This window comes from Canis lupus, chromosome 3, assembly GCF_003254725.2.
Source record: "Canis lupus dingo isolate Sandy chromosome 3, ASM325472v2, whole genome shotgun sequence".
Lineage (NCBI taxonomy): Eukaryota > Metazoa > Chordata > Mammalia > Carnivora > Canidae > Canis > Canis lupus.
The window spans coordinates 2838453-2856570 of NC_064245.1; the positions used below are offsets into that span (position 1 = coordinate 2838453).

An 18118-nucleotide genomic window follows, 5' to 3' on the forward strand; every position below is an offset into this window, starting at 1 on the left:
TTGGTTGCCTAGGAAGGCTATTCTTACTCCCAATGGATTGTTTCCTCTCTTTTCCACCTTCTCTTACTTCTTAACTGTCCGTTCAAACGTCACTTCTGAGACGCCTCCCATGGCCATAGGATGGAGGCATTTCCTGCTTGCACCTGCTTTCTGGAATGATGATCTGTTAATATAGGTCTCATTCCTTAGACTTGAGGCACCATGAGGACAGAGACCCCCATCTGCGTTGCTCAGCATTTTATCCCAAATGCCAACCCCGTGCTTGACACATAGAAAGTAAATGCTGAACGACTTCAGTTAAACATCATGGGACATTTGCCACATGACTGCTTTTCAACACCAAGATGCTTACAAAGTAGATAAAGTATTCTTTAAGAAAGTTATGGGGGGAATAAAAGTAAAATCTTTTAAAGTTCTGATAAATATGGTAAAACTTTAATGAGGAAATCCCTTGGGAATCAAGCTTATTTTTAATACAGCTGATCACATAAAAGAAATCAATAATTTGCCCCAGTATTTGTTGGGTGGCTCTTACAGCTTTGGAAACCCTCCTGTTCTGTCTTGTTCGCCCCCCTCCCTCCTGTACTGTTAATAAAATTACAGAGGTATTTTTATATCTTTAACTCTCCTCTCTCATTTTCCTTGAGAGTAGGGAATATGTTTACACAGAGCCTTTTACAAAGAAGGCTATTTGATACACAGTTTATGACTGATTTAATCTGTGTTATAGAGAGGGACTTTAGAAATTACGAATAAAATGAGAAATTTCACCAGGCAGTTTTATATAACATAAAAGCAAAAATGCAAGCACTCCAATAATCTGTTTCTACCAGGATATGTACCTAAGTATAAATTTCACATGAAAATTGTAATTTTCCTTCCTTTACATGATATATATTAAGGAAAAAAACAATACTTAAAAAATTTATAACATGGCATGATGTGATTAAAAAAACACTAAATTTTAAATGACATACTAATTACATTTTCATTTGGTTATAAAGAAGTTTATAGATTATTTGTATATCATGCCATATGGTTATGTCCTGCCTTGGGTTTTAAAATATCTCAAACAGCAGATACAATTATTTTAATTTTATTCCTTCACTAATTTATGTAAGTAACTAGAAGCCTAATTTTAAAGAGGCATAATGGAAATTTTAAGGATGAAGGGGAAAATAGTACTAACTGAGAATTAAAGTTACTTGTTGCATACTCTTGATATTAAATGGTAAGGAACTAAGTACTTTGGCAGTGTTCTAGCTATAACATTCACATTCTCACATTATTTACATAATGAATGGACAGAGGGCAGGGAAGGGAGAAAGAGGCTAAATGAAATATGTGCCTACTGAGCACTCTAATACATAATAACACATCTGTTGTTTACTGACAATTATTTCCAAGTATATGTTAAAAATTAATACTTTCTGGCATGTCATAAACTACTGCTTGCTTAAGCCATGGTTATTGTCTGAGATAGGACAGGGTCAATATAATAAATAACTACTGGTAGATGAAAACCAAATTGAACCAGGATAGTATTCTCCCTTTGTGACTCTTGGGAGGATGACACTATTCTGACAAGAGCAGTGATACTGTTTCACTAAAACTCTGAAATAATCACATTCAAATAATTCAAAAAATGCCTTTAGTATCCTAAAATTTTCATACTAATGCACAGCAGGCAAAGAATTTTGGTCTGTTGGTACAATACACAGAGGTTTGTGTAAGATATAATTTTTTCTTTCTTTACACATTACAAAGAAATGAATCAGAGAAAAATAAAAATGTAAAATGAACACGTAAGGGTGAAACAACGTATGATTATTATTCTAGAAAGTCCCTAGTCATGTATTGGCATTCAATCAGCACTTTGGACAGTAGATAAAAGACCTATTTCATTTTTTCATTAATTTATCCATTTATTTATTCATTCGCATGTCAGATGTTTATCAAACTCCCGCTGCATGAAAAGTACCCAATAAAAAAAGGTTCACAGAAAATCTGCAGTATTTCTCTCCCCCAAGCAAATCAGACTGTGCAATGAAAAAAAGTTCAGCCTTAAAAGGTTGATCTAAGAATACAAAATAGCCAACTATTTCTTTTCCATAACAAAAATATCTATCCAGAAGAAATATAAATAAGTGTACTAGACCACAAACTCTAACTATTCTTTCCAAGCCATTTTATATTTAATAATTAATATAATAGAGGTCATTTTATTCTATAATACATAACCTCCATTAGAAGGAAATGACCTTTTTTATACTAAACACATAGCAACTGAACAACATCTTCGCTTTCACGCCACTTTGGTTCCACAGATGACATTATTTCTCCAAGAATCAGGTACAATCCACTAGCATTATTAACTAGCAACACTAGTTGCAACATCAGGTTATTCAGTCCAGTAGAAAATAATTATTTTCATTGGCAAGTCAAAAGCCCAGAGACCTCTGGGGGAAAATATGACCCACTATAAATTATGATAAATTATGCATAGATTTAATTTTACTTATCTCTTTAAATCAGTGGGTTGGCATACTAGGATACTATTTGCAAGGTACAGGTCTTAAAGATCTATAACTTATTTAGAAAACATATGTTCAATTTAAATGCAAAAAAAAAAAAAACCCAACAAAACCCTGCAGATGATATTTTAGGTGCCATTCCTTTCAAGGTCATTTTTATTCCATTACAAGAATGAGAACACAAGAGGGACACCTGGGTGGCTCAGCAGTTGAGCGTCTGGCATGATCCCAGAGTTGCAGGATCGAGTCCAACATCGGGCTCCCTATGAGGAGCCTGCTTCTCCCTCTGCCTGTGTCTCTGACTCTCTCTCTCTCTGTGTCTCTTATGAATACATAAATAAAATCTTAAAAAAAAAAAAAGAATTAGAACACAAGAGTGTGGTACAATGAAAATGCCAGAAGTGGTGGTAGCCTGCCCAACCTCGGCTGTATCACTAAGCCCTTGCACAGTTCTCCGCATACAGCAGGCTCCCAGTAAAATGAAAGTTATACAGCCTGCTTTTATTTGGCTCATAATAGTTTGAAGCAGTAATGTTAGAATTATTAGGATTAAAGAAAGTAAAACATTGGAGACTGTCTTAGAGTCACCCGAATTTATGAGGAAAATACAGAAAGACCATTTTTTGAAGTTTGTGTGAGAATAGAAAGTCATCTTTTACTCTCTCTTTCTCTGTAAGAGACTATATCTAATATATCAGCAAACCCTAATGGCTTTACCTTCAACATACACCCAGAATCTGGCCACTTCTCAAGATCTCCACCACTGCCATCCTGGTCCAACTCCCATTTGTTTCCCATTTAGATTATTTCAATAACTCTCTAACTGGTCTTGCTTCTGCACTTGGCCTCTTACAGTCTATTAAAAAAAAAAAAAAAAAAAGGAATTCCAACTGATCTTTCAAAAACCTGGGATAGATCAAATCAGTTCTTAATAGCCCCCATGTCATGCAGCATAAAGGCAAAGCCCTTTCAATGGCTTACAAGGTTTTCATGATCCGGCCACTCAATAAGTAACCTCATTTTCTATCTCCGTTGTTGGTCTTCTTTAGACACACCAACATGCTCCCGTCTCAGGATCTTTTTGCCCTTGCTACACCCACTGGTATTCACATGGTTCACTCCTTTCTCTCTTCTGGGTCTTCTCTATAGTGTCCGCTCCAGCCTCCCATTCTCTTTTATACTATTTTCTTACTCTGTATAATATTTATTACCACGTGGAATATTTTATATTTACTTATTACTTTTTAAGTGCATTGTCTTCTTCCCTTCATTTGTGTAAGCTCCAGAAGGATGGGGCTTCGTGCACTGTGGAAGGGAGACAGAGATGGTCACCCCAAAATATGCTTTTTGGCATAAGGATTATTTTCAGCTGAGTATTTTTTCAGAAATAGCAGATACAGGGGAAGTTTTACAATGGAGTAGAAGTTACCCTTTTGTAAGAGATATTTACAAGGGAGCTCTCCATTTATAGGACTGTCTGCCTCCCTGTACCAGGAAGAGAAAGTGGACTCTAAATCTCTAGAAAATCTTATCAACAGAGAAGACACTAACTTGAATCTGTGTTACCAATCCTACCCTTGTTTACTGCTTTGCCTGATAACTTCCCACAACTGGCCTCCCTCTCACCATCTACACATCTTCTTTAGTCTTTAGCTGGAGCTCTGGAGTTGGTATTTAAGGTGGTGGCTTAGACAACCTGGGAAGTTACTCAGGTTTCCCAGGTCTCTCCCACGTTTACAGTAGGCATACATGTTGTTTGACTTCTGTTTTTCCTGTTAACCCTCTATTACACGGGTGTCTCGAACAAAAACCTAGAAGATTAGAGGGAAAATTAGTTTTTCCTCCTCTCTACCACTGCAGCCACAGTATCTAGACTAGGGCCTGGCCCAAACATACCCAGGATTGGGGACACGCAGACAAGAGGGTAATGGGAGTAAGGTGGCAAACTACAGAGCTATGGGCTGTAGCTAGAGATCAGCTGCCCAGAGATACCTAGGCTTTAACTAGAGTGAGGATGTGGCCTTGTTGACACCAAATTTGGTACAAGAAATGTTTAGCCCAATACTTAAAACATTAAACAAAATCAGACAGATGTATAGATGCTCCCTGAGTGGTTTTATTTTGGTCCAGACTCTCATGTTAGTATGAAAATGAGCTTCTGAGATTCAACAAGGCCCAAATCTGCTCAGACACCGTTAGGAAGTCTGAGGACCATGGTAAAATGAAGAGATATCCTGCATTTGCTCTTTCTTTATAAGGCCATCTTTTTCTGAAAAGTTTCTGTATCCTTGGCTAACTAGACAACTGAATTTAATCTTACAATAGTGTGGACATGTGTGATCCCTTCTAGGTATGTTTTGGTCCCCTTGAAATGTTGTGGGGGATATTTCATAGTGGAGAACCTTGAAATACTTCTTTTCTACTCAAATAATAGAGTTGCCTTCTCTAATCCAAATCAGTGTGTCAGGGAAATTATTATTCTTTTCATTTTATATTAGAAGAAATAGAAACACAATAAGTAACTTCATTTATCCATGCAATGATTTTTTTTTTTTTTAACTGATCACCAACTAGATGCTGGTAACTATTCTCTGTATTGAGGAATGAACAAAACAAAGTCAATATCCTCATGGATCTCACATTCTAGTTGAGGACATAGACAAAAAAGCAAACCAGTATTTTATATATAGATACACACACACACACACACACACACCACCACCACCACCACCACCACTCTTATACATATGTATATATTTATACATGCACATATATGCATATGTAGATATAAATAAATGTCAGGTGATGATAAGGACTGATGAAAAATAAAGCAGGGAAAGGTTATAGGAAATGCCATGATGCGGGTAGGGGAAGGTTCCAAAAGTCACACAACTAACATGGTAGAGAGACAGGATTCAAACATAGAGCCTTCCAATGTCAAATCTGTTGTTTTAACAACTATGCTGAAGCTGCTAAGTGGCTCTGCAAATGCTAACCTTCCAGCCTATTAGAGTTGGCAATGCAGAGAGAGACAGTCTGATGGGGACAGAAACACTTTGACAGGGAAATCTGAGCATGAAAAGGGCTTCTAGTGGTGCTTGGTATCTAATACAGAATGGATAATATTTGAAAACAAAAATTAGGCAAGTCTCCTGCCCCTCCCCTAGTAATTCTCAAAATTAGTAAGGTCAGTCAGTGTCTGGTAAACAGCACAGGCTTGGGTTCTCTAGATCCATATGTTTGTTGACTGCTCTGATGGTCCCTTGAAGGCCAGAGAATAGGAAGCAATTTGCAAGTGAGAAGGTTAGGCTTGTTTTTCCGTCATCTGTGTTCTAACAGATTTCTTAGAGGCCAGAATTTCCATTTGACCAAGACTAATTAGAAGAAGCTAGTTACTCTAACATGAATCATGTTTGACCTGAGAACTTGAATACAACCAGTGGTCACCCAAATCTCTGGGGTAATGTGTAGGATGTGTTCTGAGTTCCATAGTTCTCCTGCCTGTTATTTAGACTCAGTATGAGTTAGGATTCAAGAAGACTGCAAGGACTGAGTACAGGAAAGAGTCAAGCTGGACAGCCCTAAACCATGGTACTGTGAAGGAATGAATCATCCTGGGAAAATATGGAGATAAGACCTAAAAGGATTCTCTTATCCCTACAATAGGCTTTCCTGTAAATCATTACTTAATGGTCTTAAGTTTTGCTTCATGAGAGAAATTTCCACATGGTTGATCATACTCTCAAACGGGAAGAAACTGGAAATATATTCAACACATAGTTTAAATGTTTTGCTTAGATTCCCAGGCTTGTCATTAACTCAATCTAGACGTGAATCTTCCCCTTACCACCTGGTATGACACTGGACAAGTTATGCATGCTTTTTTGTGGTTCAATCTCTTTTACTATAAAACGAAGATGAGTGGTACCATTTTCATTGAAACAGGAGGACTAAATAAAATAGTGAACGTATTTGCCAAATAGTAAACACCTGATGAATACATAATAACCTTTTGGGGAGCCTGCTTCATAAATGCCCCAACCTCTAAGAATCATCCTCTCACATATCGAGATTGGCTCCTGTGAATCTGTGTAACAATGACTCTGCACACTCTCCCCTGTCTAGCCATCTTATTGATTAAAACAGGGGTAGACACCTTATATGAGCTGGGCCAATCAATTCTTTCTGCCAAGAATTTGAAGTTGGACCTCAAAGACTCATTAGTTATCTGCAGATGCCAGGCCTGGAAAGTTATATTGATTCAAATGTCACTTGAGAGCCCTTTACAAATGAAGCAGAGGAATGCTGTCTTCATAGCAAGAGGGAAATGAAGCGGTAAAACAGAAACACAGAGGAAAAGACAGAAAGAGATGCTGTCTTCGTCCCTGAACACTTCCTAGTTCCTAATTCCAATGGCTTCCAAGGATGGCTGAACTTCCTGTGTCCTGAGTTCTGTGAGAAAAGTCTATTTTTCTTATAATAAATGTTCTACTGCTTAAGTTAGCTTAAGCGGTTTCTGTTCTTTGTGATCAAAGAGGTCCTTAGAAAAAGTGGTAACTTGAACATTTATAGGAATTTAATGGGAAAGCTCACTTTTGACATTCTGAACCAGGAATGTATTTACGGTAATTAACTGAATAAAAGTGAGAAATAACAGAGAAGAGATATAAACCAACTCCCCTCTGATCATTTCAATGTAACATAGGACAAAGCTAGCCCCAACCAAACTATGAGATAGCTTCAATATGCTATTCCCTTTTTTCCCCTCCCTTCTCATTTTCAAGGACTGTTTACTAGATGGCCCTGAATTCTCAAACAGTGTCTTATATATGCTGTGTCTTTCCTACCAGTGACCATAAATCAAAACTTCTCTTCCTTTGATCCTTTCGCCCAAATCCTTCATTTTTGTTTTCTAAGAAGGCAGTTAGATCCTCTGCTACGTTAACTTAAGCCAACACGTTAATTGATTCTAATGTAAGAGAAGATCTCCTTTTTCATTCCTGGAAACATATATGTGACTTTAGGGGAAAATCCCTTAATTAAAATGAATGAAACTAGTGATGGGAAACTCTGACACTGAATAAAGTAGCAGGATAATTTTTAGAAAGGTGCTTTTGTGATATCTTTTGTATGATAATCACATTGCATATGCACATATCAACCTATAGTAGAAAAAAATGTTAGGGAACGATTGCATTTTTTTACATATTTGAAATTATTGAACACTCCTTTCTGAACTGTAGCAAAATTGGTTTAGAAGCTAAAAATGAAAGTGCAGCTTAATATATTCAAAATCGTAATCAAATGTTGGAACAAGAAAATCAGTCATAAATGCTTAGTCAACTAACTATCACATTTCTATGCTAATCCTGTGTTTTTAATTAACGGATAGAGCAGAAGGGAGTATCTACACAATAGTGTGTAAAAAAATGCAAAAATAAATTTTCAAGTTCTAATTGAATAGAGAAGCAGTAACAAAATACTGCTTCATTCCAGCAATTCTTCATCAAAAACAACAAAAAACACCTTGGTATATCTTTCTAAAATTACATTTCACAGGCTTCAGCATCCTCTTCTGTTTTTAATCACGAACATAAAGAGTCCAGATGTTAAATATAAGCTGAGCCATCACACCAAGTACCATCTGGCCTTCGTCTCTGAATCTCCTAATTGGTCAGAAGATGAATTTCTTCCGGAAAGCAGCTGAGTCCACGGCAGTGATTCAGAGTATGAGCTCTAGAACTAGAGTGCTGGGATCCATATCTTGGAGCTGCCACTTTCTTTTCATATGATCTTGGGAAAGATAATCAACCTCTCTAACCATAAGTTTCCTCATGTAAAAAATGGGCCTAACAATAATAGCTACCATTGTTTTGAGGATTTATTCATTCACCAGTAAGTGCCTGGCACCATTCCAGGCTTTTGGAATCCAACAGTAAACACTACAAGTTAAACATCATTGCCCTCATGAAGCTTACATTCTCAGATATTCCATCTAAAGCATCTAATTAGCACAGTGCCTAGTACTCTAAGTTCTAAAAGTCAACTGTTGGGATTACGAATGCTGGAATGGAGACAGAGTGAAACACCTGCCTTCAAATGACTGGGAATGTGTTGGAACGAAGTCAGCACATTTAAGATCTAGCTAGCCGTGGCTCTGCCACTAACTGTTTAGATAGCTTTCATTTAATCTCTGGGCCTCAATTATTTAATCGGTAAGTTGACCTTAACGTCCCTTTTATTGAATACATGGCAATTCATGAGAGACATAACAGGTGAAGTTTTAAAAACATTAAAGGAACTATTTCCCTTTGCCTATTTTAGCTTTATCTTACTATTTAAATGATATTAAGATACATTAAGCACAAGAATATATTTTTAGGACATTGAAAGCAGAGCTTTCAAAGAGAGAGCTCAAATACTAGGTTCTCAGTTGCAATTTTAAAAAAATAGAGAAATCTTCAAGAATCACTGGAAAAATACAGATAATCAGTCTTATACCCAAATCTTTGGCTTCACAAAGCATGAAATCACAAAAAAACAAAACCAAACAAACAAAAAACCCAAAATGAGATAGAAGTAGCCCCTTACATTTTTCTTAAAAAGTAACACATTCCTTAAGCCTAATCAGAAACCACTGGATCAAACAATCTCTTTCTAGAATATATTTAGGTGAAGTGTAATATTGTTCCTTTTTGGACAATCTTAGCTTTCCTTAAGTAGTTTTTCTAATGAAATTTAAAAATAAAATTGATCCATATCTACTTCTTTTCATAAATTATTCATTTTTCAAGTTTTGTAAGTTTTACTCAAATTACTTTTCTTTTCCAGTTAAAAATCCTAGCATTTTAACTTTCTTAAAATCATCCTAGGGCAGCCTGGGTGGCTCAATGGTTTAGCGTCACCTTCAGCCCTGGGCGTGATCCTGGAGACCCGGGATAGAGTCCCACATCGGACTCCCTGCAGGGAACCTGCTTCTCCCTCTGCCTGTGTCTCTACCTCTCTCTTTCTCTCTCATGAATAAATAAAATCTTTAAAAAAATAAATAAAATCATCCCAGTATGTGGCTTGATACTCCTGCAGCTTAGCCGAATTAAATGGTATACATGGCCCTTGGTGAGAATGACCCTGTTTACCTGGCTCCATTCTTCAGACTTCCCATTCTGATAATATTGAACTCTTTAGTCTCATGATTAAGTCCTGCTTTTTCATGAAAAATATTGTTAACTTTTCCTTAGCTGGAATATTCCTTCCTTTTCCATTCAGCAACACCAAGTCTCACTCAAACAGTGTCTTCTACAATTACTGACTGCTCTCAACATAGTCCTGATTACTCCCATGATACCCACCCCATGCTGAAAGGTTATATTGGACCCTCTTAGTAGTACTCTGATGGCATTTTGCACCTATTTCCACTAAATTAATTATCTCTTTGCATAATTATTTTTTATTACATATACCCGAAGGCAGGGACAATGATATTCTTATTGACATCAGAGTAGGCACAGAGTAGGCAAATGTTCACATTTGTGAAGTACTGGAAATATCTTCATTCTCAATGGATAAGCAAAACCCTTATTAAACAATAAATCTATCTGATCTTACATACTTTAATTTGTGGAGTTAATAGCCTTACTCCATAATGACAGAACATCATTGTGATAAAGTGGCCAAAAGCAAAGAGAAATCGGTCCAAGTTTTAAAATTAGAAAATAAAATCCTTTTCTATAAGCATCTCTCCAAAAACAACTTTTCTGGTATTAACGTACAATATCATGAAATTAAGAAATGCTCCCCAAATTCCCCACAGATTGATCTTTAACGCAAACACATGCAATCAAAAGCTTATCCTCTTTTTACTTTCCTCAGACACCAAAGAACATGGCAGAGAGACAACTTTTAGAAATAAACCAAAATAAAAATAAATCGTGTAGAGTAAGATTCATCAGCAATAAAACCATAAATGCCACTCCCTTTATATCTAGTATAATGCCAAGCTTCAATCCACTTAACATCAAAATTAATCAGGTTTAATGCTTTTCCTAGAGTGGCATCTAACAATCTAGTAACATACCATATACACACAGCCCAAAGTTTATCAACATACTTCAAATCTTCATATAAAGTTCAAGTAGGAAAGAAGACTTCACACTGGCCTATAGTATAATTATAAAGAAAATGCAGATGATTATCACTACATTGAAACACAAAATATCCAGCAATTCACTAGCTATAAACAGAAATAGTTTCAATTAGAAATTAGGGTATCAAGAGAACCCTTCTGGAAGTTAAATGGAAATTACAACAAGGACATTTCCAAAAGCAGGCCATTCGTTTATGCAATTACTTCCTTTCCATTTTACAGCTGTCATACTTACTTACCTATAATGAAACATTGCTCTTTTCATAGTAATCAAAACAATAAAACAAAGCTAAAGAAAGAAAATGTGTGCCTCCCCCAATTTAAGATATTATTTTGAGGAGAGACAGTTAAAAATATTTTTAAGAATTCCAGGGATTTTGAATCATTGAACAGGGTACAGTATATAAGTTCATATTAAATTTAAAGCACATTAAAAATGTTTGCTTTGATCTGTGGGACAAAGACTTCACAATTTAAATATATTTTATAATATTTTAGTAATATATTTTAGTAATATTTGGGGATGTTAAGAATATGGCTTGGTGCCTTTCTTCACTACTTGGAAACCAAAACTTTCAATCATGTTTAATCAATTTTTAACATACCTCATTAGAAAGTTTTCCAATGAGGAAAAAATACTTTTCGCTGTAGTAAATACTATATATTTATATTTTTGTATTTGGTATTTCTTAGGAGAAAAAAAACACAACGTATCTTGAGTGCATCTTTTAACTATAAATCAATTGACATCCATTGCAATTACTGTTGCTACCACAGAAACAGTTTCATAGGATGACACATAGGAATAGGGTTTTATGGCACAATTCACTTCTATAAAAAATTCAACACAAAGAATATTTTATTTACTCAACATAGTGTCACGTGTTGGTGAGGTATTGAAATGAAAAGAAAAAGAAAATGAATTCATCCAAAAGAGCATTTACATAAATTTCAAGAGTAACAAAAGACCACTGGCTAGAGGGATCATAAAATTCAACCACTAATCAAGATTAAGAAGGACAAATAGAAAAGCAGGTGGTTTAGAAGGCATCAATGGAAGTGAGGGGAGAAAAAACATTACATCATTGTTATGTAGCTAATAAGGAAAACCATTAAAAAAAAAAAGAAAAGCATTGATTAAAGACAAAAAGAAAATAGTCATGCCACAGACAACAAATATGGGGCATGGTGTTAATGCTTATCAGTGCCCTAACAGATGTGACTGATCAATCACTGGATTCTTTGCTGCTGATTCCGGAATCCTTCTCAATACCCAACACAGAGAGCCACTGGAAACTGAAATCTATTTGTCAAACCTGCTTTCAGTGGTATTGTTTAAGATAGTCAATCAAAAACCTTCCCCACAGGCAAATCCTAAAGGTATAGGTACAACCTTCTGGGATACATGCTCAAGCATGGGTTGACAGTTAAAATTTTTGAATGCATGAAAATTCTAAACAAGGAAAATGGAAAAATAACATGACAGCAGACAATGTTATGATTCGGTGAGTAAGATCAATTTTTAAAAGCTAACTGTCATCTACAACAGAACAGTTTCAATTCTGATGATACAGGCACTTAAAAAAATATAGTCAACCAGTAGCAAGAAAAGCAATCACCACAAAAGTAGCAAGAAATTGAAACAATTCCCTCAATCACAATGCAACAGAAATTAAAGACTGCTACTGGTAACTGACAATTAATTAAGTAGTTTCAGTACTGTTTATTCACTGACTCTAAGGCTCTAGATAGTCTAATGGTTTGGGAAAACAAACCTGAGACAAAATGAATAACTATGGATAGAGAATCTGATGCCTGAAGTAGCTTTAACATATGAGCAGCCAACATTAGAGATTTTCTCTAAATGAAGAGCAAAACCCTGCATTGTCCCTTTTTTTTTTTTATTTATTTTTTTTTTAAATTTTATTTTTTTTATTTTTTATTCATTTATGATAGTCACACAGAGAGAGAGAGAGAGAGAGAGTCAGAGACACAGGCAGAGGGAGAAGCAGGCTCCATGCACCGGGAGCCCGACGTGGGATTCGATCCCGGGTCTCCAGGATCGCGCCCTGAGCCAAAGGCAGGCGCCAAACCGCTGCGCCACCCAGGGATCCCTGCATTGTCCCTTTTAACAAAAAATGTTTTGTTTTCCTAATGAAATGAATGATAATGCAATTCTTGTGCAAAATAAAATATTTTTTAAAAGTATTTAAAATTATCTATTATAATGTGATTTGATCTCTCATCATAGGAAGTAAAAGAAAAACACAAGGACAGTGGTTAAGTTTAGTTGTCTTAATTTCCAGAAATACAGTATCTTTATTGAAATGTATTTTAAAATATATGTGACTGCTGAGCCATATTGGAAACACAGGATATAATTTTAATTTTAGAATAAAATTGAGTAGGTGGCAAAATTTTTTGGAAAAATCAATTTGATAGAGTAGGCAGTTAGCCAGACATAAGCAGGGAACAGGTATTTTCTGATCATTAAGAAGGGCAGAAAGCAAGTTTCAACCAGCCAGGGGAAACACTGGGGGCACACGCATACTCTTCCCTGTAACTGCTGCCCTACAATAAGTTATAGTTTCACGATAACACATTTGCATAGTGGTTTTGACCTCGTCCTCCTCTTGCAGGGGGATGGCTCCATGACAGCTCAGAGGAGGATCATGTAGGGCCAAAAACTTCCCATCCCTATTGCAGGAGGAGACCTTGGATGATTGGTGGCAACTCTAGTCAGAGACCACCTAGCTATGATCCATACCCTTGCAGGCATAAAAAAAAAGAAAGACCACTCCAGCCCCTGGTGCAGTTGCTGTCTCTGGGCCTGCCTGCTTGTCCACCTCGAGAGTGGGCTTTTGCTGTCATTGCTATTAAACTCTTGTTTATTTGAGAGTTTGGATCTAGATTCTTTCTTGGCCAAACTCAGGAACTGAGGCAGGGGCCAGGGGCCAGAGATGGGATAGATGGGACGCGCCGCTCACACACTGAGAGCACATAAACATACATCTCAGGTGAAGATACCTCTGTTCTGCTATAATGTGATTTGATCTGTCATCATAAGAAGTAAAAGAAAAATACATCAGTCATACGATTTTACCAGAATGTGAAGTCAAAGCCTACGTAATGAAACACATCAGAAAAAAATGGACTTCAACAACGGAACCAATTTAGATAAAGTCCAAAACAGTTCAATGTGACAATGAACTCTGTTCCAAGTCAAATAGTATCATGTGCTGTGTATCATGAATGAGAACTGCATCAATGCCCCACTTCATCTTGCTTGTATACACGTAGCCATACTTGGGATCTCACATGAATTCTGCAAGACATCTTAAGTTGTGTTGACATTCAGCAGTGAAGAACATTTTCAGCTATTAAGCAACTAAAACCACAATCTATAAAAGCATTACAACCAAGTCACTGCTCTTAATGTGATTAGATAACGTTTTCTAAAATCTCCATTGAAATGACCATTACGTTAATATTTTCTACCCTTGGCCGATTCACTATCATCAACTGTTGTTTTACTATTATGCTCTTCCATGACTTTATAAGTAATTTCTTGCAAAATGAGAATAAGGGAGCACAGGAAGCAATCTTATTTAGCTGTAAGACTACAGCTGATTACGTGACTAACTTGTGGTACATCTTATCGGTATGTCATTCATGATAATAATACAATAGACTTTAATCAGGAAGCTCATTGTCTAGTTGGGTGGACTCACTTCAGGTAAGAAAAAACAAGTGTTTCAGTGAACTATATGAAACAACCATCAGAGAAGGCTTTCCCACAAAATATGAAAAACAAGAAAACAATTTTGCGAAAGAATTTCATTGCTGTATTGCAGCAAATATGTCACTTTCCTAACATTCTAATGGCAAAACCAGAAAATGTTTAAAAAATGTTCTCCTTACCTGTGTATACAGTTTTTACTCTCGAGATAGGACATACCAGAAGCAGCATCTAATGAAAACTTCACTAATTGTTTGAGTTTTATTTCATCCTTCTTCTTTCTCAGAAAGGACAGGAAATCACCTCCTAGAAGAATTGACAGACGAGCAATGAGATATAATCATGATGTACGGCTTACTAGAGATACAGAACAGGAAAAATTACACGTTTGGCCACACTTTCTGCCCATTTTGTTTGACGTGAGGATAAAACAAAATATGAAAAGAACACATTTATTAGAAAACAGCATAAACTTACCTAAGATATAACGTAAGTACTTTAAGTGCTTCACACTGTGTCTTACCCAACACACAACATTCAATCAAACTCACGCAATTCTTCTATTTGTAATTTCTCACTAATTTGCCTGGCTAAAATTTTCTGTGAAATTTTATTTTCTCTAATACCAAATAAAAGATTATAATTATTATGAGTTTAAAATGTAAATTATATCAAATTAGTTACCAGATTCAGTGACTGCTTATGATAATTATGTCACTGGTGGTAGAGCTGGAGGTGGGGTGAGGGAGCTGTGGTTTTGATATGATTTAATCGCTGAGCCAGACTGTATTTTTGTGCATCAAATTTCCCTTAGTAGTGTTATGTCTTTTGAGCAATTCATAATAAAAGTAAAGAACTTAGATCTCAAAGGAAATTGAACTAGAAGAAGTCTTCTATCTTAGGGAAAATGAAACTGAGCAGAGTGATATCTTAGAGCAACTCCTTAAACCAGCACAGTCCAGAAGAAATACAACACAGTAATTTTCAATTTTCTGGTAGCCACATTTGGAAACGTAACAACAAAAAAGATGAAATTCATTTTAATAATATATGTTTTCTTTAGCCCAATATATCCAAAATATATCAGTATGGATCATAAAAATTACAGTGGAAATATTTTACATTTTATCATCCTAAATCTTTAAAATATATGGTTTATTTTACACTTTGTGGGACATCTCAAATATTTGATCTGTATTTAGATTTCATAAAATTTATAGTTGAAAAAGAAGATTCACATGCCTAAGTTGTTTCAAACATGTTTAAAATTTTCTAATAACTGAATCATACCCATTTTCAATTGATTAAAATTAAATGAAATTCAAAATTCAGTTCTTAGAAGCACTAGCCACATTTCAGAAGCTGAGGAGCCACCTATCACTGGTGACAACCATATTAAAATAGTGTAGACCTTCAACTGTCCATTCATTCTTCACATAGCATTAAAGGCTATGGGAAGGCTCGATTATTCTTCCTTGTTAGTATAGAGTACATTGCATTTTTTTAAGTTAAATATATTAGAATGAATATTCTGTCAAAACAAATTATTCCCACTTTCTCTATTAGGCCCTCAGATTTTAAGCCAGAATTTTACAAGAGGGATTAGCATTTTAATAGCCATTTCCTAAATTTTGTAGTCCTTAAGGATCCAGGTTTCCTTAAAAAGAGCAACTCTAAAGGTGGAGACTTAATGGCTTTTTCTTTAATGAGAGTACCTGGAAAATAAACAATTGCCCAACTCTACTTATAATGTTGTCTTTCTCTAACTTCTCTTATTCACAAATCAAGTGTTAGGAAATTTAGGTGGGACATTTACAAAATCAATAGCTATATGCTTAAAAATAACCTTAACAGTGACAGATAATTTCTTTTTTCTGTTCTTTTAAAAAGAGTATTAAATGTATTCAATTACTAAGAAGATTATTGAAATAGTCTATTACGCTTAACTTAATTTTCTGAACAAAATACACAAAAGCAACAGCAAGTAGCAAAGTTAACCAATGATTTCTCTACTTTAATAGGTGTGTCAATTAAGTGGACTTGAAATCAATATTTAGTTCAAGTTATTCCTTGGGCCAATATTCACATGTATTTATTATTTTGTTAGATATGTAGTGGCTTATTTTAGAAAAAGTGCAGACTTCTGGTCTTGAAACTACATAGCATTTTGTTTAAGCTTTGGAATAGCTTTCAAATGAAAAGAGCTTTTCTGGAATTTGGGCTAAAGCAGCCTATGACATAACCTCAGTGTTCTGTGAAATTGTAATATTTCTTTCCAAAAGTTAGCTCAAATTCAAGCACTTTTCCATCTGCCTCCTGTTCCTTTTTAAATTTACTCCTTTGGGGATGCCTGGGTGGCTCAGTGGTCGAGTATCTGCCTCCAGCTCAGGGCATGATCCTGGGGTTCCAGGAGTCTCAGGATCGAGTCCCACATTGGGTTCCCCATAGGGAGCCTGCTTCTCCCTCTGCCTGTGTCTCTGCCTCTCTGTGTCTTTCATGATTAAATAAATAAAATCTTAAAAAAAAAAAAAAAGTTAGTCCTTCAGTGAATCCTCCTTTACCCCCTAACTGCTGCCCCAAATGGTAAACCCTAGGAAGAGAATTGTGCCTCTGTTGCTCGGTATTATCATTTCAGAGGCTACCACACCATGTCTAGTATGTAATAATACCTCAATAAACATCTCTGGAATGAATGGGTAAACAATGTGTACATATCTCTTTTTGCAGCTTCTTAGCTCCCCATGAAGACAAGAATCATTTTTCATTCATTTTGACATTTCTTCCCTAGTCACTAATGGTGAGACCTATGCTTTTTAAGTACTTGTTCAATGTTAAAATAGTGTTGAGAAAAGGATATTACATTTCTTATCAATGGCACTGGATGGATGCCATAAAATTCTTTAAATTCCAACAATAAAACTTAGTGCATTTAAGACTGAGCTCATTTTGACAGATGCTTCTGTAACACTAATGCCTTAAAAACTGCGTCACTTAAAAAAACATTATCTACCAAGGACTGCTTCTTTGCAAATCAAACTAAAATAACAAATGCATAATATAATAAAGAAAAGACAACACTTAGCATTACAAATTGCCTGAACAATGGTGCCAAGTCAAGAAAGGTAAAGTACTAGAAAGGAGAATGACATACAGCTCTTTCCAAATACTGAGACACAGCCAAAGATACAGACCAAGGATTGTCTGATTGCCTCTTAGCTAATCCAACAATATTTCTGCCTTAGAGAAATTCCTTGCTTAAAATCATTAAATTATCAGAGCAAATTGTAAACTGATTTCCAACTTCTAGTTATTCGAGACACAGAATGATCTGAAGTAAAGGAGGAAAGCTGCACCATGCCACAGCCCTAGTCAGCGTCTTAAAGAGCACTGCAGAGAAGCAAAGCCTTCTATGAAAATGAAATAATTGTGATTCAGTCCTGAAAGCCTGAGCCTTGGGCAAATGTAAGCGTAAGAAGAAGTAAACTCCCCAGGAGATAGAGTTTGAGACTAAAGCTAAGTTACCCAGGAAATAGTTCAGACTGGGCCAGGATGTTTCCTGAGGCACAATACTTGATTATTACAATTAAGCAGAGAACACCTGGAGAGTGACATCAGATGATAGAGTTTTTAGTAAGCACTGTCACTTATTGTAGAGGATAGTATCTGTTCCTTTGAAATTCTCCTGTCATTTTCATCACGTGC

General features: G+C 35.9%; 1 protein-coding gene across 14 annotated transcripts in view; it reads right to left on the reverse strand.

Moving 5' to 3' along the window:
• FER (FER tyrosine kinase) overlaps positions 1–18118 on the reverse strand; it is a 433137-nt gene that overhangs the window by 94182 nt on the left and 320837 nt on the right. For all 14 annotated transcript variants that reach the window (XM_049107895.1, XM_049107893.1, XM_025438260.3 and 11 more), the window contains one exon: positions 14599–14722. In XM_049107895.1, the coding sequence (XP_048963852.1) occupies positions 14599–14722 (124 nt within the window). The remainder of the gene's footprint in view (positions 1–14598; positions 14723–18118) is intronic.